A 22,121-nucleotide genomic window follows, 5' to 3' on the forward strand; every position below is an offset into this window, starting at 1 on the left:
TACTTTGCTCTACTCAATTAATCTGTTTAAAACATGCTTAGAGCACTTTTATAATGCCTCCATAACCACCTTAACTGTAATACGAGAAGTCTAGAAATTACTTGTCAGCACAAACATACACACAGAGGTTATTGATATGATGATATCTATTCATAACTTCATGAACATACACGATGAGTGTGATCCAATCATATCTTATTATTTGTAAATGCATGGACGCAAATGTAGGTCATTAATATCTCACAATTTACCATGTACTTGTGCCAGTCACGCACATAAATAACCTGTTTGTATGATGTAATACTAGTTTCTTAACATGCACACAAGCGCGCGTAACCACAATGAGTAACCCTGTGTACTTGTGCAACGTGTATCAAATCCGCATTAAAACATCGTTTTGTAAATTACATGTAAATCTAATACTGGAACTAAAATTTGCAACTCATTTTGCTATGTTCCAAATTAGAATGTTCAGTTTTAAACATGTTACGTTTGCTGCCACCATGTTACGTTTGCTGCCACCATGTTACGTTCGCTGCCACCATGTTACGTCCGCTGCCACCATGTTACGTGCTTGCCGGCTTCTCTTCTTAGTAAAACTAGGAAATCACACAATTATCACACCATCAAGCGAAGTTTTACAATAATTCTTAGACTTAGTGTCACGGTCGGATTATTGAAGAGGCGTGTTTGTTACTTTGCCGGCACATTCAAAAGTGAATTCCAATAATAAAATACATTCGCAATCATGGCGCTATGCAAATCTGCGGACATAGCGCGCCGCACCTCGTAGGCCTACTAGTTTGAGCGCATTGCAATTAATCACGCACATTACTACATGACAAAACAGGAAAAATATTTTATAGTCTTATAAACTCAAAAATTACGTTATTTTCATAAAACAAATTTGAATTTCCTTCTCAACAAGTAATATGCATTTATTAATGCAGTGATGTAAGTAATCACATAACCAGCATGTTATTGTTTCTATTTATAATGGGAGCACAATACAGTCACACAGGTACATGTATAACAGGCAAATTATGTAATGCAAAATTACATTGCGGCCTCCAGTCCTGATCATGTGAAGGCTTGCATGAAGGAGGAGCTATAGACAGAAGCTGTATACTGTTTAACTACATTGTAATTTGCAAAGGGCATTTGTTTACTTTCAAAAACATAGACCTAATAATGAAATTCGTATGTAAATGTACATTGTACTTGAGCAAATTACTTTTGTTTGGTTAACATTACAAGCTAGCAAATTCCCATTTTCTCTTAAGCCTTGGATCGAATGGTGCATATAAGTTACGCACACATGTCTTGCACATGATATTTTTGTGCTCCATGTGATATCCAAGAACTAATATTTTGACCACTTTGTGCACATCAGTGTTGGAGGATTCGGGACTCGGACTCAAAGTCCTTTTCTCAAAGACTCGGAAGTTAAGGATTCTGACTGTCTGACCCCAAGGACTCGGCTTCGTTCATTTTAATCATCTGATCGATTCCCCCGACTGCTCAAATGTTTTGGCTTGCTTCGCTCACCATAATTGGTACCCCCTTATTTTCCCCCGACTGCACTCTAATTTTGTGCTATTCATTTTTTAATAGAATCTCTACTCATTTATTTTTGTTCCGTAACTCTTCGTTTTGATATATTGTTCATTTTGATTGGGTATCTTACTTTGAACCGACAATCTTATCAAAATGAATATTTTTCATTTTATTTTAACAACTATTCAAATTGATAAAAAGATCTCCAACTCATTAATTTACACGATTACCCATTTCATTTTGACAAGATTCTGTTACGTCCCCCTGACATTGTAAAAGTGGTTATTTTTGTGTGTAAATTTTCGCGCTTCGCCGATTTTTAACCATTTCATTTGTTTTAAAATGTGCAATTTTGAGTTTTCTTACATACATGTAGACTTTTGTGCTTAAATAAGAACACAGGAATATGTTCATTTTATGTACATGTAGACCTATACATAAAATGAACATATTCCTGTGTTCTTATTCAAGCACAAAAGTTAATGTACTGCAAAAATCTCCACTTTTACAGTATTCAAATTTGATTTTTTTTGTTCGTATTTGATAAGACAAGCTACTCAAATTTGATCATTTTTTTTGTTATTTTGATGAGAATATCTGATTCATTTTGAAAAGAAATCTTTTCATTTTGAAGAGAAATCTGTTGTCCCCATCTGAATAGTTTCCCTTTCAAATTTGACAAGTTTCTATTCAAAATCAATAGATCGTTTTAAGCATGTGGGTGCATTTCCCCCGACTGACTGACTAAAGTGGGGCCGTGCCCCCCCCCCCCTTCGCACGCCACTGACCCCTTCATTATCACCTTAAAGAGGTACATTTGTACCAGCACATCTGGATTTATTCATAAAATGTTACACAAGTTTAGCATTTTATACCATAACATAATCCATGATAATAAAATTGTCCAACTCGCCAAGGTCATGACCATCTAAAAGAACTAGTGATATGTAAAGACAAGGTTACTTGCCCAAATCCTAGTATAAACATTTAGTAATTGTTGGTATTTAGTTCCTGCATAAACCTGCAAGTTGACCAGGCCAACGACGATGGACCTTTAAGTTTGATAGTGACATATATTTTGATATTGCATCTTTTGCCAAGTTCAAAACAAAAGCCTAATAGTTACTGTGATTATACTCTGATTCCAAGGTTTTTAAAAAATTACAATCAAATTCAAAAGGTGACAATTAAAGTGCTGTCATCAATTTTCAATGTTGCCCCAACAAAAATATGTTTGTTTTAAAATTATAAAGCATTATTAGTTTACAATTCAATTTAGGGGTGGTTAAGGAGTGCAATAATCTTGCCGATAATGGCAAATGACCCTCCGAATTCGGAAGCCTTGCACAGACACAAACATGTGTTGTATTACTATATGATAAGTTACGATACTAATCCTGGCCTCCAGGGTTCGATTTAACTGGTGTCATGGAGCAAAATGCTCCCCATTTTGGACAACCTGCTACACAAATTTCAGCTTGTATAGCATTTTTTTTACAATGTTTAACATACATGTATGCTAATATTATAAGAACATCGCCTAAGTAAGGTTTTCGCTAAAAATCGAACCCTGCTGGCCTCTTGTACAAACTGTTTCTTTTCTCATTCCTTTCAAGAGGACAAAATGATATAATTAGTTAGACTGCGGAACTCAGTCTTCCATGATAGTCGTCATTTATCATTTGGTCGTTATATGACTATCAGGGTGGTTAGGCAATATACACGGAGGTGCAACCTTTATTGTGTTGGTTACCAGTTCTTAATTTATCTTCATTAGCAATTACGCACACTTACTATTGTACTGAAATTGTCTCTAGTCGTATATGAGGTGATTACGGTTTCTTCTTCTTGATTCCATATTGAAATCAGGTGATTATTTCTTACACATTTACATGAAATCGGTGAACACGCCTTGAATTTTTCACTCGCAGCAGTCGTCCATGTTTATCGCGCAAGAATGCAATATGGGAAGGAGGGAAGTCAGGATTAGCATATTCATGATATGGGAAGTCAGGATTAGCATATTCATGATATTACTAATTCCACTCGGCTATAGGGGAGGTAATTGACTTGATTGACAAATCACCCAGACGGCGTAGGGCGATCCCATCACCTCATTCATTTAGCATACCTATTAAGAAGTGGTAGAGTCCACAGAGACCCGGATTGAACAACGTCATCACATGACCATCAGTGTTGAATTATTTGGCAGCTTCGCCGAACACTGCGATCACGGCAAAAATATGAAACTACAAATTTGTGTTTGAACAGAAAGGATTCCGAGATAATGGTAAATTTAGAATCATTGTAGACTATGAAGTCATTAGATAGTCGATCTTTATGTTTTGGTGTGTTACATGTTGTTACAAAATAGGAATTTGCTCAACAAAACTCACAAACAATGTCAACAACTTCCACGTGGAGTAGTTTGTGTTGAGTGTGATCGGAAATTAGGTAACATTTGGCCAAAAATTAAAATTGTTATAAATTTGTGCACATTATGCATAATAATTATCTCAAAACATCATATTTTACTAATCCAAAAGAAAAAGTAAAATTTTGCTGTACGTTCTGCGTAAACGGAGTCCTTAAAGTTAGGTCAACAAAATTACACTGTGAGGGACGGACATCACAGTACATATTTAAAAATAAAGCTTTAAATAACAAGAAGAGTTCCTGTTGCTTATTTTGTTTTGCAAATTAACAACAATACACTTACTATCAATAATACAATTTAAATGAATAAAAATGTGTCCCTGTTAAGGAAGAAGGGTCGTTGAAGTTGACGCTATCAAATTTTGTCCGTCCCTCACAAAATTAATCGTAAAAAGTTTTTTCTCGTTAAAGTTCTTGAATAAATTACAACAACACATACCCCATCTATTGACATTGATGCCCAGGTATCCTGATATAAAGTTACAAAAATTAGAAACATTTCATTCTAGAGTTACGCAAGCTTAATTACAAAAAGTGTGAGGGACGGACATGCTTTTTTTTACCAAATTGAAAGAAAACAAGCATGTCCGTCCCTCACACCCAACTTGTCCGTCCCTCACAATCACTTGCTATGGTAATTTACACGCACTAAAAATAATCAAAGCAACATTATATTAGTTAAAATAATACTGTAAGAGGCCAAGGGACAGATTTTGAGGCAATTTGAAAAAATTCAACTAATTTCAAAATGGTGTCACATTTTGTCCGTCCCTCACACAGAAAATGTCCGTCCCTAACGTAAAGTTTATGTTCCGTTTAAAGAACCACTCAAAGTAAATTTCAGCTGTTTCTTGTATTGATATGATAGAAGCAACATTCAAATTACATATTATATGTTACAAGTGTAATTTAGACCAAAAGTTTCAATAGAAAAAAGAAAGATGTAACTATTGCCATGGTTTATCAAATCTATTGATTTCCGTCCCTCACAAGCCAAAATGCGACATTACGACAAAAGTACATGTAATTGTAACACCTTTAATTCATTTGGCATAGATATTCACCTTATTAAGAGTCAAATATCCATTCAAGTTTAATTGAATGAAAATACTCCTTAACTTCTCAGTGCATCTATTTATCTATTGATTTCCGTCCCTCACGTGAGGGACGGATTCCGATCACACTCTGTTGTTTATCAGGGTCATAGGTCATACGACACCAATTTGGTGTCTTTCTGCGCCTCGGAAAATGGCTTTTACAGTTTATGACTAATAATTAGTAGCTGCCAGACATTGATATCAGACCTTGTTTTGTTTGTGTGTTTCCATTGTTCTCCAGACCGTGAGAAAATACTGTGCAAAATTTGGGAATTGTTACACAAAACAAATATTACAGCATACTACTTTTTGGTACCAAGTGTTTTACACTTCCCTGGTCAAGCGAAGAGGATTCAACAACCAAACCAAAATAATACGATAGCGGTAAAAAATGCCGGTCCTACCGGACCCCACACCCGACATTTGTTGAATGGGGAAGGGTGAAGGGGTCCAACAGACCCTGAAAATTTGACCCAGGGCTAACCTTGCTCTCAAGTCCAATGGCCAGGCCTGGAAATAAGTCGGTCTGAACCAGGAGCCAAACATTTGGAAAAGCGGCTCCTGCATGGTCCTGTAATTTTCTAGTGAACCAGGAGCCATTTTTAAAGAGCCAGGAGTCATTTTTCTTAAGGTATCAAAATGCGTATTTTTGTTATTTCTACAGCTTTCGATGCTCACCTGAGACTTTTAGATCCATGTTATTTGTTATTTAACTTATTATATTATTAATTATTGTCACAAGTTAACAAATAACAAGTTATACAATGAATGTTATTATATCTGAACAGACCAGTTGAGTCTTATTTTATTATTTTTTTATTTTTTAAATTATTTTTTATATTTTATTTTATTTTATTTTATTTTATTTTATTTTATTTTATTTTATTTTATTTTTAATTTATATTTTATTTAATTTAATTTAATTTAATTTAATTTAATTTAATTTTATTAATTTATTTATTTAATTTAATTTAATTTAATTTAATTTTAATTTTATTCATTTTTTTTTAATTCATTTTTTTTATTTTATTCAATTTGGCCTTTTATTTCGTGATTTTAGGAAAATTTTAAATATCTAGAAACAATGTCGCTAAAATTCAAGATGGCCGCCTTCATGTTTAGCGATCGTGGTGATCACCTAACCTGAAAACAAGGCAAAATACTGCCAAAATTATGAGCCCTGAAGGCAAATATCAAGGAAAATTGGTGAAATATTAGGTAAAAGATAAGATTTGGCACTGCATTTTGTTGAAAATACATTGGAAATGGCCAATATTTTGAGCGGAAATGAACTTGCCTGACAAAGTTTTACTGGGCCATTTCCTGAGCACTGATACCGGGCGCAAAATACTGATTTTCTCTGGCGCCTGGGCGTGTAATTTTGGTTGGATCCAGGCGTTAAAACTCAGTAACCGTAGGGTAAAAATCGCTCGGCGCCTGCTTGTTTCCAGGCTTGCCAATGGCTCTTCGAGGTAAATGCAATAACTCCATAGCATGTGCGATTATCTTGACTAATGCATTGCACTCAGTTCATTATCCTTATCAAATAAAATCAAAACTTACCTATCATGTGTGTCCAAATATTGCCTGTTTCTGTATGTATCCTAAATATAGACTTGAAGCAGGACCTGAAGGATGGCAATGGAGGCCTATGGTGATGATGTAAAAAGTCATTGTCTTTCAACCATTCCGGTAAGAGATTATGATGTGTTACCCTCCATGCAACATCTTTCACTTTGTGCACAACCCTCTCCGCTTGCACAACAACTTTCTGTGCTTGTTCACCAACTTGTTCTTTGATTTGTTCACTAAAGTGTCCTGCCTGCTCTCTGAGATGTTCAGCCTGTTCACCTATTTGATAGCGAACATTTCCGGCTGTTTCCCGAGTTGTTCCCTGCAGATGTCCGGCTGTTTCTCGTAGATGTTCAGCTGCAACAACCATGCGGTTTGGTAGATACACACACTCAACCTCCAATTCACTGTTTGTGGGTGAACTCTGAAATCATTCAAGTCAAGCAGATGCTTTAAATTTATGTAAGAGTTCAGATGCAGAATGCAATATATACCACTTTTTAACTCCTTGAATTACGGCCACCAAAATCTGCCCCACTTTTAACTGACACCTTATCTTCAAAATATAATGAATAATTTTTGGAAAGTATATTTTTTTATTATGTTCTTTATAATTGATGAGTTATATTTGCTTATATCTCAAATCAAGAAAAAATTTGCATTTTTCTCAAAAATAACTACACACTGGTAACAAAAGTTATGTATATTATAGGGCAAGGAATCCAATTACTTCACTGAAATTTCAGTGATTCAAGACAAGTGGTTCATTATGTTAAGAAATGGGGTACATTCTAGCGGTACCTCTTTTCTTATCATAAATAACATACCGCTTGTCTAGAATCACTGAAATTCCAGTGTAGTAATTGATTCCTTGCCCCTCACTGTATAATATACATAACTTTTGTTACCAGTGTGTTATTATTTTTGAGAGAAAGTCACAATTTATCAAGGGGTGTAGTACGGTATAACTAGTACCACCTTAAAATTTTGCATCTGAACTCTTCAGATGTAAAAAAGGTAAATTTTGCAAAGTAAACTGTACACCTGTATGCATATCAAAATGCATACTGTAAAAACGTGATAGTTAGCATATATATGTGCTTACTATCGAGCGCTTTTGAAAACATGAAATTGTACCAAAGTTTGTCGCTTTACCAACTGTGCTAATGGGGTTAAGACACACATTTGCAGGTTTACTTGTTCATATAAAGCTATGTGTATTGATGATTTGCTCAAAACCCTTTACACTTTTGTGGATGGGGCTCTTCATGTGTGCATGTTTAACATGCTCGATAGTAAACACGTATGCTAACTATCGAGTTTTTAACGGTATTATTGAATCTGAAGTCATGATGGCTCCGTTTTCATCTTCAAAAATGCAGCACAGTACTTTTAGTAACCCAATCAAGTCAAAGATATTGTATTTAGAAAGAAATCTCAATTTTTAAGTACAGACCGGTACTATTATGTAACATTAGAATGAATTGAAGAAAACCTATAAGGAAAACCTATAAGGCCTAAAAAAAAATTGTTTGATTGGCGTAACCCGACCTACCCTAAAATTAGGCCCGACCCTAACTTTTTTTTTTTTTAAATTTTGCAAAAAAAATGATAAAAAAATAAATAAATAAATAAATCAAAAAAAAAAAAAAAAAAGAAAAAGGTACCAAAGCCTTTATCAAACAAAATTACAGCTTAAAAAGTAAAAAAAAAAAAAAAAAAAAAAAAAAAAAAAAATCCCGACCTACCTACCCTAAAATTTTTTATGTTACACCAATCAAACAATTTTTTTAGGCCTAAGGTACCATATCAGATGCGTAGTTGAGTACACTATGTTTTTGGCTGAATTAATTCTGCATGCTCACTTACCCGGCCAGAGCCAGAGTCAGAGCTATGTTTTGTGATAACTCTCACTTTAAGTGGTATCCTTATTTCATTCTCCTCATCATCACTGTCGCCATTGTCATCCTCTTTATTGTTATCATCTATGTTATCATCCGATTCTTGTATTTTTTCATTAGTAGCTACTGTATCTTGATTTGAACTAGAAGCATCATTATCCTCTGCTAGACTGTCTTGTGGACTCTGTTCAATACTGTCCTTATATTCGGCCGTTTCTTGACTAGACTCTTCCCGTTCATCAATGCTGGATGGAACACTACACTCATCGTCACTTCTCTCCTCACCCTGGACTAGTTGCTCGTTTTCAACCACCAGTTCATTTTCCCGTTGTAGAAGTGCTTCATCGCATCTTGGTTCCTCTTCATCACTTACATGGTGATCCTCATCATCATCTCCATCTCTGCTGCTCACACTGGGCTTCCTACCCAACTCAATGCTAGCTATGTCATCCATGGGATCTTCAATTGGGCTTTCTTGCGTTTCTTCGATACGTTGGTTTTCTTCAGAATTTGGATTTACCCCAACGTTACGCCTCCTCAACCCCTCGACTGATCCCGTGTTTTCTGGAATGCGACTCATGCAACCGGTGGATATGGGCACTTAAAAAGTCTGCAGAGGGAAAGACAAAAGAAAAATATTAGCTTGCTATTTAGTATTTATGGGGTTATATGGGAAGTATGGTAAGCAAAATTACTACGTCTTCAGGAAATGTATGTACTGAATGATGTATGAAATTGCACATGAAAATTTCACATAATCCATGCTGAACAAAAGTAATTATACCACTACATGTAAGTATAAAAATACCACTCCAGCACTTGTGCTTCAAGAAGAACAACACTTCCCCATTTAACGACAAGCAGGACTAACATGATGCTGCTTGAGACATTTTTCTCTTCCAAGTTAAATCAATCACATTTCAACAAATCACTGCCATGACCTTGTCAGAAATTTGTTTCATGTATCTTGAAATGACATTGGGGAAGGAGAAAAATGCAAAAAATAAACAGTTAAACATTCTTATAGTTGCTTCTGAAGTTGTTCATTTGTGGGGGTCAAAGTCTTTAAAATTCAAATGCAAGATGCTTAATGACCTCAGATGAACACATAACAGCAAATACTTTGATGTTTTATAATGTGTGTTCTGATGAAGTGGTTTGAATTTGAGAAACATATAATGTTAAGTTTTGTTCAGTCATCAACAGTTCAACATGGCAGATGAGAAATCTGAATTAACAAAACACTTTGTTCCACCAATTATATTAGCTTATTGCCACCCCATCACCAGCTCAGTGAAATTACATGTATGTTAATTTGTTGATCATACCATGAGACAACTTCAATGTATCCCAGTTACATGTATACCTTTGGAAGTACTAGTGCACTACAGTTATAGCAATGTGATCACACAGGTCTATGAAGGGTTAGTGAGTTACAATTTACATGTCCACATCAGTGCATAAGAAATGATACCAATATCACACCTATGAAGCAGAGCTACATGTCTATTGGGATGTAAGAGGGCATAATTTGCAAGTTTGCACCCCCTCTGAACTTTAATGACACCTTTTTTTTTTATAAACTGTTAAGTGGCCTGGGTAGGACATCAACAGATCAGACCTGGGTACCTGGGTTTTGGTCACTGTCCTACTGATGATGTCACAGGAAACAGATCTGTTGACCAAGGCTTATTTTGTGATATCTATTCCTAATCTAATTTGACTTGTTTTTACATGACAAATAATTTGAAACCATTTTTGTTGAAATACACACTTAGCACAAACATGTGTCATTAAATCCCAGAGAAGGTGCAAACTAGGCCCCCTTATATCCCCAACTAGTCCACATGTGCATTAGAAATGAAACAATTATATATTGCTAACACAAACTATAAACATGAGACTGCTAAATCTGATGAAATGTACTCTCTCAAACCAGGGGCAAATTTGATTGAAAAATTGCCTCTGGTTAGATAACATACACCTTCAGCACTAATGTAAGTGGATTTTCTTTGCTTGTTATTTGACCAAGCATACAAAATTACCCTTGGGTTAAATTTAGGCCTGTAAAAAGAAGGGCTATTTTTTGACCCAACTGCAGGCCTTTAATATTACAAATAGATACCACTAGATGTGAAATGGTGTGGAGTCAATCAATGTATGTACGGTAACTTCTTCTGGAAAGGGCAAACTTGTACAGGTTTACTTATGGGTTAAACACAACTGTGTAAACCAACTGTCAACTGTGTTATTTATGGCACAAATCACATTATTTGGCTCAAAATATCATTTTTTGAATTCCCTCCGGGTAGCGGGCTTGATCAACTGTATTTTCATTAAGTGGTATTTTCCCGGGTTATCCATATGAGCAGGATAATTTCCATGTTAATTTTCAATCCATGCAGTCTCTTGAATAAGACCTCAGCAGCAGCTCAATTTCAGTGCTTAAAAGTTGTTTTCTACCTCAAGAGAACTGATAAGCAATTGAATTTGAGCTCCTGGTTTTAAACAAAGTTAGAATAGAACCTAACTAACACACGCTGTCAGTGTTCTACATCAGCTAGTAATTACACACAATCAAAAGACAGTGTTTTTAGGTCTTAGCAACCTGTTTCCTAAATTTAAAGTCTTACAATGGGTGTGCTACAAATATATGCAATACATCATTTTTTTTTAAATCACCACAAATGATCCTAGCCCTTGGCTCTAGGTCCAGGGACTCACAGTGAGGACAAATTAAAAATCTTTAGATTTTACATATTTGGTGGGAAATTGCATATTTGTGGGTTTTAAATTTTTTTAACCAGTCGAGGTACATACTTGGCCCTCCCAATCGTGCATTTCTAGCAGGCCCATATTACAGTATAAAAAACTACCAGTATCTGAAATTAACCCAAATCTATTTGTTTGGCATATATGTTTGTATTTAGAATTAGATGTTTACACATGTTCCAACTTCCACCAAATTGAAATCAGCCAAATTTGACAGTATTTTTGAATTTTTACATTAACTAGTTACCTTACTAAAAAAAAAACCACATTAACTTTGTCTTCATTTTGGCTGAAAACTTTCCTGACAGTTAACACTAATTTAAATCAACCCCATCCTTTATGGAAAAAAAAAAACCAAAACAAAACATTTTACAACAAAAATTATAAAACAGATTTCAGTTTCTAATTCGATCTGTTTTTTGAGTGTAATATACATGTAAGTATGCTATACGGTACCTGAAATATGTTTTTGTGCCAGTACTTACCATACATGCAGATATATTTTTCAGTGAAAGGTAAAATAAATCTTTTTTATTTATGTACAGGGTGTCCCATAAAAGGCAGGGGCCAATGAATGTGGTGCTAATATTTCAAAATATGTTTTCACTAATTGTTCAGTGTTTACATACATGTGACATGATCTGATAATGGAGGCCACAGGTGGCAAATTTGAAATTACGATTTAAAGGCAACTATATCAGTATAAGAAAATTGATATCATATCACAAATTTCATAACTTTAGAACCCATTTGTTATGGTACAAAAATAATCTGATTTTTGATAAAAATAGAAAAAATGATCCAGGGTTGGAGAAAGCCTGCACCCACACAAAATTGCAAAATTGGTCCCAAACCATTTAGACATTCATGGTCAAAATGTAAAAACTACTTTAATTAAATGAGCTGTTTTTGTTGTTGTTTTTCCCCGCAAATGATAGTTAAAGGATGGTGCTTTCATATTGTAAACACTGATAAACGACTGGTGAAAACACACTTAAAATTAAATATTCACAATATCTGTTGAAACCTGCTTTTTATGGCACACCTTGTACAAGTTATTTGGTTTTGGATATCCAAGGTTTCATATACTTGTATTGTAACCTTTCTTCTCAGAAACAAGTTATCTCAGCAACTATCATTGGTTTGCTGGAATGAGTCATTCTTGAACTCAATAATAAAGGTTTCCTTCAAATGAAAACTAATTAGGAACTTGATCAAAATGACAATTACTAAAGCCCAGCTTTCCATCATAAATAAAAGTGTCAAACAAAAACTAATTTGAATGATATGCATACATATTATGTGTGTTTATCTCAACACAACATACAAAATACTACAGTGCTAATTTTTATCCATTTCCATTTGATTTTTTAACCAGCTTAATATGGGATACCTGTACAACATTGCATCATTTTTGCATGTGTTTTGTATTACAGAAGCAATAAGGGATTTTAAAGGCAACCAGTCCTGCAGGGAGTGTTTTACACACCTAAATTAGTCAATACACCCAGTTTTTGCCCACATGGTCTATTCTTTGTACAAAAATATTTAATTTACACACCCAGGTTTTTGAATTTACACACCCAAACCTTTCAAATCCTGCCTGTACAACCCTGTGCACTGTGCAGAGGGAGGTACCAAAGTTTGTCTTCAAGCTAGGCAACCTATTTGTGATTCATTAAATCAGAAAATTAAAACACCAATTAATGCAATTGCTCAGCAACTCTTAATAATTAATTAATTGATAGAATATTATTATTAACTGCAGTCTCTAAATCTCAGACAGGACATACATGTGAAATGTGTTTGAAAGCCTATGGTGAAAGCAACAAGTGTGACCCATAGCGTTTGACCTTGTGAACAAATTAAACCAATCACACTGGTCAGATAAGATTGGAGCTTCTTCACAGTATGCACAGTTGCACACACATTAACACAACACCAGGCACGTAAACTGCATGTGTCCGAGAATTAAATATAGCTACATGTACATTATACATAAGTTATATTATAAATTAACATACAGTTTCATAATATCAGCTTTTCAGCCTATTTATTTTATAATCATTAATTCACACACAAGAAAAAAAAATTAAAATGCTAATTAGAATTTAACAATTTAATTGATTAATTGATACCTGGCTATTTAATTCATTTTATACCAATTCAAATTAATATTGAGATATCTGCATTAATACTTTAATATAATTGTTGCATGATGTAGCATAATTAGTTTTTGTCATGCTTTGACTGTGAAAAGTAAATTGCAACCTTTGAAATTTTGACTGAACTTATGAATTTTGAATAAAAATATGAAAATCATGTTAATCATAATGTAGGTGGGGGAAAAAACCGAAGATATACCAAATATTACTTGGTAATTTTATTTACTGGTAGTCATGTAGATAGTAGAACACTGACACATACACATTTTTATAAACCAATAGTATTTACTTTTATCCATGTGAACCTTTAATGTCAGTCATCATTCTCTTTAATGTTCTGAAATGATATAAAAGAAATAATTCAAATACAATTGCAACCAATACATAATTAGGAAGAGATAAGAGAGAGTAAAGGACCAAATGCACCAACAGAGGCTCTGCATGTCATGATGATGTGATGTAGTAGTGGATTTTCGACTCTTGCTCAATAGATATAATGCATACCATACCAATTGATATCTTCTACATACACACCAGTTTATTCCATACAAAATATAAGACATGCACCATGGTTGATCCCACAGTTTATTGAATAGACTGCATTATGGACGCTAGTTCAAATCCTTTGTTTGTGCAGGGCCATATTACATATTTTATTACCCTCATAACCCATTATTCAAAACCGTGCAGTCCTGCACTGTGATTTGTCAAAACACATCACATGAGCCTTTTAATCTGCAATAATGGCCCCGTTAAGTCCTTTTATAACACACATTCCAACTTTGAAACTTTGAAACCCAGATTTCCGTAATCAGAAGACCAAAAATCTGTATTTTGTACCCCACAACCGTATTTTTAAATATACTGTCGATGTCACATGCCCCACCATGTGCAATGGTGAAATTCAAACCAAACGTTGTGCATCTTTCACTGTGAATGTCTCTCTTTCTTTTCACAATAATTTAACCCCATTTTGCAGCATATTCGTAATTAAAACAACAATTTCTTCCAGTCTTTGGATGCCATTATTTTGAATAATACAGAAATGCAATAAGAAAACATGTAAATGTTCAATTTTCTAATCTGTTGTTCCTTTTTACATGTACCGTTCTGTATGAACAAGCACCTCCTACCAAATTTTTCAAGTACCCAAAGTCTTTTTTACCCCAAGGCCAAAAAGAAAAAGAAGATGTTTGCTTGCCCTCAACTGACCGGCCCTAATTTTGGAAATCAGAAAAAAGTTTTGTTTTTTTCTATTTACCGTACAAAAGAATACCGACCCTATTTTTTTACAATTCCTGAAAAAGTTTTTTTTTCTTTTCAAATTTTTGCATTCTGAAGATGAAAAAAAATGTATTACTTCAACATTTTAGTTGTTTTGTAATGTTAATTGATTTATTTTGACACCAAAATTGTGTGATTTTTCATATTTTGAGCCTTTATTAAAGGAAGGTGACCTGATATATTTGGAAAATCAAATTCTTTAAAACTTACCTATAACATGATAAAATATTGTCCCTTTCAAACATTCATGCAAAAAGAACACATAAATGTTCTTGTAAATGTGACTAATTCCTTATGGAATTACTGACATTTTATACAGCGTGATTTTGGTAGTCTAGTGTTTTTACTCACGATCAAGCCTGGAAACAAGCAGGCGCCGAGCGATTTTTACCCTACGGTTACTGAGTTTTAACGCCTGGATCCAACCAAAATTACACGCCCAGGCGCCAGAGAAAATCTGTATTTTGCGCCCGGTATCAGTGCCCAGGAAATGGCCCAGTAAAACTTCGTCAGGCAAGTTCATTTCCGCTCAAAATATTGGCCATTTCCAATGTATTTTCAACAAAATGCAGTGCCAAATCTTATCTTTTACCTAATATTTCACCAATTTTCCTTGATATTTGCCTTCAGGGCTCATAATTTTGGCAGTATTTTGCCTTGTTTTCAGGTTAGGTGATCACCACGATCGCTAAACATGAAGGCGGCCATCTTGAATTTTAGCGACATTGTTTCTAGATATTTAAAAATTTCCTAAAATCACGAAATAAAAGTACAAATTAAATAAAATAAAAAAATAAATTTAAATAAAAATGAATAAAATAAAATAAAATAAAATAAAATAATAAAATAAAATAAAATAAAATAAAATAAAATAAAATAAAATAAAATAAAATAAAATAAAATAAAATAAAATAAAATAAAATAAAATAAAATTAAATTAAATAAAATTAAATATAAATTAAAAATAAAATAAAATAAAATAAAATATAAAAAATAATTTAAAAAATTAAAAAATAATAAAATAAGACTCAACTGGTCTGTTCAGATATAATAATAACATTCATTGTATAACTTGTTATTTGTTAACTTGTGACAATAATTAATAATATAATAAGTTAAATAACAAATAACATGGATCTAAAAGTCTCAGGTGAGCATCGAAAGCTGTAGAAATAACAAAAATAAGCATTTTGATACTTTAAGGTTAAACAAAGTGTTGAAGGGCTTTACCTCCAGAAAAAATATATTATTACCTTATACGTAAGAAAATATGTCTACTTATCATGTGAAATAAAAAATCCGGAAAAAAATGTGTGAAAATGTGTTTTAGCCTATTTTTTTAGCTCTTATCAAGCACTATTATTCGATTTGTTTACAAGCGCCAAGCAACTGTCGTCTAGGAGAGTGATTGACATCTTTATTATTAGAGAAGAATGGAATCTGTATAGTTCATGAATATTCATGTAGTATTTATACAACCTGTATCCCAGCCATTTTGCTTAGCTATCATAATCGTTCATATACGGCGCCCATATGATCCATGGTGTTAAACTGATATTCAGCAACTTTATATCTCTCGATCTTTGCGATCCGAAATATTGAATTTCAACTTTAGGCACATCTCTAGCAAGATAATTAAATACCTGTCACAAATAGAGGTCTTGAAATGTTACTTGCAGCGTTAAAAATGTGAATAGAGAACAAATCGGGTTCAAACATGCTTCAAAAATATGGTAATCGCGTAAGGTAATTGTCAACGCCTACTACCAGAATAGCCGGAAGAGGCAGACTTCATAAGGGAGTGTTCATAATATATTTTAGTGGGGACAAAGAATTTGGAAATTATTTCGGAAATTTCCTGGGTTTTTGGTTTTGTTTTTTTTTTTTTTTTTTTGTTTTTTTGTTTCGGTTTTCACATTTTTTGGTCATTTTCATGCACTTCACAGGAGTTTTTTCGTTGCTTCTATGTAGCTGTCGTGTGTCTTTTTCCCCACGTGCAGGGTATAAATAATAAATGAATAATAATATAAGAAAAAAAGAATCTGGAACTTCAACGTCAAAAAACAAAACAAAAACAAGAGAAACTGTACCCTGCTAAAAATATCAACCCCTATCCTCTCTGAGAATAAAAATAATAAGACTCCAACCTCACCTGCAAAAAAATATTTTTTCGGGGGATAATTTGGGATAAGTTCGGGCCTATTTTATTGCGACAATTTTCAAAATCTATAAGGTGAAATACTGTGTCGTGATGTGCGGCAGATTTGGGGTGCATTTTCAGCCATTTAGTTTAGACTCTGTTGTATTTTTAGCCATGATTTTATTGACCCTCGGTGTCTTGAAAATTAGGTTTAAGAAGGGTATTTTTCAATGATTTTCTCGAAAAAGTAAAATTTGCGAAAACTTTCAGTCCAAAAGTTGATACAATTTTGGGTCTGTTTTATTCAAATTTGTTTTAAGAGCGTACCGTAGTTTTTCGGAGTCACAGCCTCACATCCTTACCCAAACCAACTTGAGAAGGTTCCCCGGGTGTGTGCAAATTTGCAATTTATAGGCCTACACTCATCATTTAAGCCTAAAATCAAAGTGTTAATACCATTAACACTACCATGGCCCGCTTTTGTCGTGATGACTGGCTTCCAAAATGTAGGCCTATTTTAAATTATAAATCTGGTCCCGCTAGAGGTGTGTTTTTTACCCATGGAGGTCTCTCCCTCGGGTTCGTGGATGTGCCACAGTTTTGGGGTAGGCCTACCTTTTCAACGACTATGATGGGTGGGTTTACAGCGAAGACCAACTTTTGGGCGCATTTTGGCAAAAGTGCCCAATAAAAAAGCGTCAAATTAGGCCAAATGTGGGTGACTTTGATCCCAGCATGGTACAAATGTTTTGAAGAGACCCGCCGAGGTGTTTTTATAAAAAAATGGTCGGGCCTGCTAAAAACCTCCCGAATCAAGCCGCATGGGTAGGCATACCAAAATTCTTTGTGTCACCCCCCCCCCAAACCCATCGCCGGGACCTCCATTACATGATATTCTTCGCGTTTCCACCAGAAAATATAAAAATATAACATTTTGATAGGCCTACTAGACCTATATTTGTCTGTAAACCTGTCTTGTAGTTGTAGGCTACCGCGTATGTCTACCGTGATGACAGTAGCGTAGCTGCCGGGGGGGGGGGGGCAATTGCAAAAATTGCCTATTTTGGCCCCCGCCCCCTAGTGCAAGGAAAAAAAGAGGGAAAGAGGGGGGAAAAGGAAAAAAAGAGAGGGTGAGAGGAGGGGCAGAGAGATGGGGAATCCAAACGATATGCAATACAGCTCAATAGGCCTACCATATGCGATTATTATCAATAAGCCTGGCAAAAATTGTCTATTTGGGCTCCCGCCCCAGTGGGAAATTTGGTGGATTTGGGCCCCGCCCCATAGGGCCTACAGTCTTGCCCCTCCTGGAAAAAATCCCAGCTACGCCGCTGCGTGATGATGTTGCAAAGTTGCGGAAGTTCATTCATAAATTTTCCATTTCCACTCGACAACAACCCGGGACAACAACAGGTCAGCACGCAGCCGCAGTAGCTGAATCCCGAGCTAATCAGAGACATGTGCGTTTCTCTTTCAACAGAAAATATGTGACCATGTGACTGACACGATGTACGCTTCAAATAATTATGCTCTCGGCGTCGAAAGTATGATAATGACAAATATTTATAATGAACACTCCCTTATTTAGCCACACCTCAGTTCCTTTCTCGGGTTGCCTGGTATATCAGCAAAATCCTACACCTATCGCCTTCCCTTGGTAAAATCCCTGATAAAAACTATATATGTGATATTGAAATTGAATTTCAGCGCCAGAACTTCCGTCATTCTAGCATCATGGATGGATATGCAGTGGCGCCGCTAGAGGGGGGGGGCAGTATTTCCCCAAATATTTTTTCTTTCCCACCCAGTTTTTAGGCAAAATCCCCACAATTATGTAATTTTCCACTTTTTGCGGCAATTTAGTGCAATGATTTCCAAGTGCCCCCGTCTCAAATTCACTTCCCCCCCCCCCATGCCACACAAAAAAAAATTCTGGTTCCGCCACTACGGGTATGGCCATAGCTAGGGGCTTTCCCACCCACCCCAGTTGCCCTTGGTTATGCTGGACGATGAGAAATTTAGAGCTTGTTCAATTCCACCAATTTTAGAAATTTTAAAGGTATATACAGTGTATATAGCCTATTAAAACGGATCACAGTCAAATAAAATATCGTAGGCCTAATAATTTTACCAATGGCATTTATTGAGCTGCTCCTATGGTTTAATATTGATATTATATAATTGAGCTCCTTGTCAAGCTCCTGAGTACAGGGACTAACTGAGCTCCCGCTATTTTCAGAAATGAAGGCCTGGCCTTAAATGAATAATTAAGATTGAGGCAGCCTTTTGTTTCATTTTACAGAACTTTTTTTTAATCCCCCCAAAATTAGTGTTTTTTTTTTAAATGGGGAGTAGGCTTTTAAAACGAAATTCAAATTTGGCAATATTTTCCATTGCTTAACGAATTGATCTGCGTGAAAATTCCTAAACATGTGGCCAGAGCGGGATGAGTGGTATAAAAATCTTAACTTGTGAGAAAGGACGTAGGCCTATGGGGTTGTATGAGGTTGTGGATCACGAAATGCCCCTTTAATGTGTGCTAGGTAAAGTCATTCTTCCTCCCTTTCGACATGCCAAAATTTATTCCCTCCCGGCCCGGCTTGCCAAAAATTATGTTCTCGCAATCAAAAGGCTGTGCAATCAGTACCGGTATTAGCCTACTAATTATAAGCCAAAATTTCCAAGCGACTCGCTAAAAATCGCTTGCCTCCCGTCTCGGCCAGCCAAAAATCACTTGTCCGCACCCCCCTGGACTGCCAAATTTTTGTGGCCCCTCCCCCTTGGCCTGCCGAAAATGCCCCACCCCCTTTGCATAGGCCTAGGCCTATATGCCAATTTTTTGGGATCCCCAATTTTCATACCCATACCTTAAATGGATTTCTAAATATCTACCTGTTGCAAGCGCAGCAAGCATGAAAATGTGCACATTTTTTTTTCGCCCTAACTACCCCCCCCCAACATTTTCCCTCCCATGCACCAGGTTCATTGGCGCTAGATTTTAAGCTAGAAAATACCTAAATATTTTAAAATCCAAACTCGGCAACACCACTTTATCGGGCAAATAGAGCCCGTCAGATCACGTAAACAGCGTGTTTAAAAAAAAATGAGAGTGTCACTTTTGTCCAAAAAATTTGAATTTTGGCCTTGAGCAGCGACAATCAGAGGTAAGAAAAACACAGTATGACGCAGCTTGAAATATAGAATCACTATATCAATTTTGAAGTTTGTACTTCAAAGCACAAGCCAAACGAGGTGAAATGGTTCTAAAAAAAAATTGATTTCGCTGTATCTTTTTATCGCGAAACTAGACAATTTGACAGCAGCGAGTCGGAAAAATAGCAAATATCTCAATTTTCTGCTATCGAAATAAAAATTTAAATAGCACCTGCATATAGAAGAGGGTTTATAGAAATAATGTAGGTCAGAATTTTGTCTATGAAATCGTTACACGGAATTGTTATTACTGGTTACAAAAGCGACATACAAGTGGAGGCCATTTTACTTCAAATTCGGCAAACATGTAAGCTTACTAAAACAAATCGAGACAAGCAATATCAAGAATGAATATGCACATTCTTTTATTGACTTGTTTGTAATGTCGTCGTAGTTCCCAACAAAATCGCCACTTCCACTGAGAAATTATGGCCGTGTTCCCAAAAATCTTGATGCTCGGATATTGAAAAAAATTGAAATGTTTGAAAAGTACATTTCTTTTTTTTTGAGCCAAGTGGAAAATTCAAGCATAATAATAACCCTTACACTTTCAGCTTTTTAGACGTAGTTTTGCGTTTTCTCTCTCGATATTTATTTCCAGAAATAGATAATTTTAAAGGGGGCTACATGCAGTCTCATTCTGGATCGATCATTGCAAAGTTTAGTATAACCTTAAGAAAAATGACTCCTGGCTCTTTAAAAATGGCTCCTGGTTCACTAGAAAATTACAGGACCAGGAGCCGCTTTTCCAAATGTTTGGCTCCTGGTTCAGACCGACTTATTTCCAGGCCTGCTCACGATAATCATTATGAATGTAATAAATTGATACCAATGAGAGATCCTATATTTTTCATTTAAAACATAGGCCTACTGGAATTAGGGGTTCCTAATCAGTGTATTTCCGAAGATATGATCAAAAAACTGTTGAATTAGTCTCAAATGCACGGTATACCACATTTGAGACTAATTCGACAGTTTTTTGAGGATTTTTCCGGAAATATACCAATTTGGAACGCCCAATTTCAATATGTTAATGAGAAAAACGTGAGTTTTCACCTGATATCTTTGATGGGGTAAAGTGGGGGGGATGAGGTTGTCAATCAGGTTATCCACCTTTAATACAAACAGTAGAGTTTGCTAGTACGGTAGTTAAAAAAAAAGAAGAACCCACCTGGCCTTAACTCGCCACCTGGCCTTACTGTAACTCGCCACCTGGCCTTACTGTAACTCGCCACCTGGCCTTACTGTAACTCGCCACCTGGCCTTACTGTAACTCGCCACCTGGCCTTACTGTAACTCGCCACCTGGCCTTACTGTAACTCGCCACCTGGCCTTACTGTAACTCTCCCATAACTTGCCGCCTCATAACCCACCGTTTATCCATCCCCAATCCCAACCAACCGACCCAATTGTAAAAATTCATTTGAGGGCAAGCAAACAATTTTTTTCTTGGCCTAACACTTTCAATGCACCTGTGCAACCAGATGAAACTTATGAGATATAAAAATGCTGAAAAAAAGTTGATAGATACGTGTAAGCTTAAAATCGCGCCGATATGAGTTATGATTGCCGACTTCCAGTGTAAACATACTTCCTGGTTCGTTCTACTTCTCGGGTTCGGGTCAACTTTTGACTTTCCGATGAAAACATGATCGTACGGTAAGCTTATTCGGACAAAATAGCATGGGAATTTCATGTTTTCCCTTTTTGATATATATATGGTCATTTTCACGGTAAAGGGTGTAACTTTGGATTTTTAACATTTTAATCCGTGACTCCGTAGTGTTCTAATAAAGCCACAGAATTCCATGATTTTTGGCCACATAAGTCATCTAGTTAGCAGCTACCTTGGGTAGCATAATCAGCTTTGGGAGTTACTGCGTTCAGTTTTAGCAGGCTTAAATGTACTTAATATTGCCATTTTGAAAAACTATAAAAAACAGTAACATTTTTGTAAAACCACATGTTTTCTTCAGTTAGTTCA

At 35.4% G+C, this 22,121-nt stretch overlaps 1 protein-coding gene across 2 annotated transcripts in view; it reads right to left on the reverse strand.

Moving 5' to 3' along the window:
• The window catches only part of LOC140158901 (uncharacterized), a 44,841-nt gene that overhangs the window by 19,668 nt on the left and 3,052 nt on the right, over positions 1 to 22,121 (reverse strand). The window contains exons 2-4 of one of the 2 annotated variants that reach the window (XM_072182169.1): positions 13,790 to 13,837; positions 8,532 to 9,173; positions 6,654 to 7,086 (exon numbers count right to left, since the gene is read on the reverse strand). In XM_072182169.1, the coding sequence (XP_072038270.1) occupies positions 6,654 to 7,086; positions 8,532 to 9,143 (1,045 nt within the window). In that variant the 5' untranslated portion in view covers positions 9,144 to 9,173; positions 13,790 to 13,837. The remainder of the gene's footprint in view (positions 1 to 6,653; positions 7,087 to 8,531; positions 9,174 to 13,789; positions 13,838 to 22,121) is intronic. The other variant, XM_072182168.1, reaches the window with a different exon arrangement.

The sequence above is a fragment of the Amphiura filiformis genome, chromosome 8 (genome assembly GCF_039555335.1).
Source record: "Amphiura filiformis chromosome 8, Afil_fr2py, whole genome shotgun sequence".
Lineage (NCBI taxonomy): Eukaryota > Metazoa > Echinodermata > Ophiuroidea > Amphilepidida > Amphiuridae > Amphiura > Amphiura filiformis.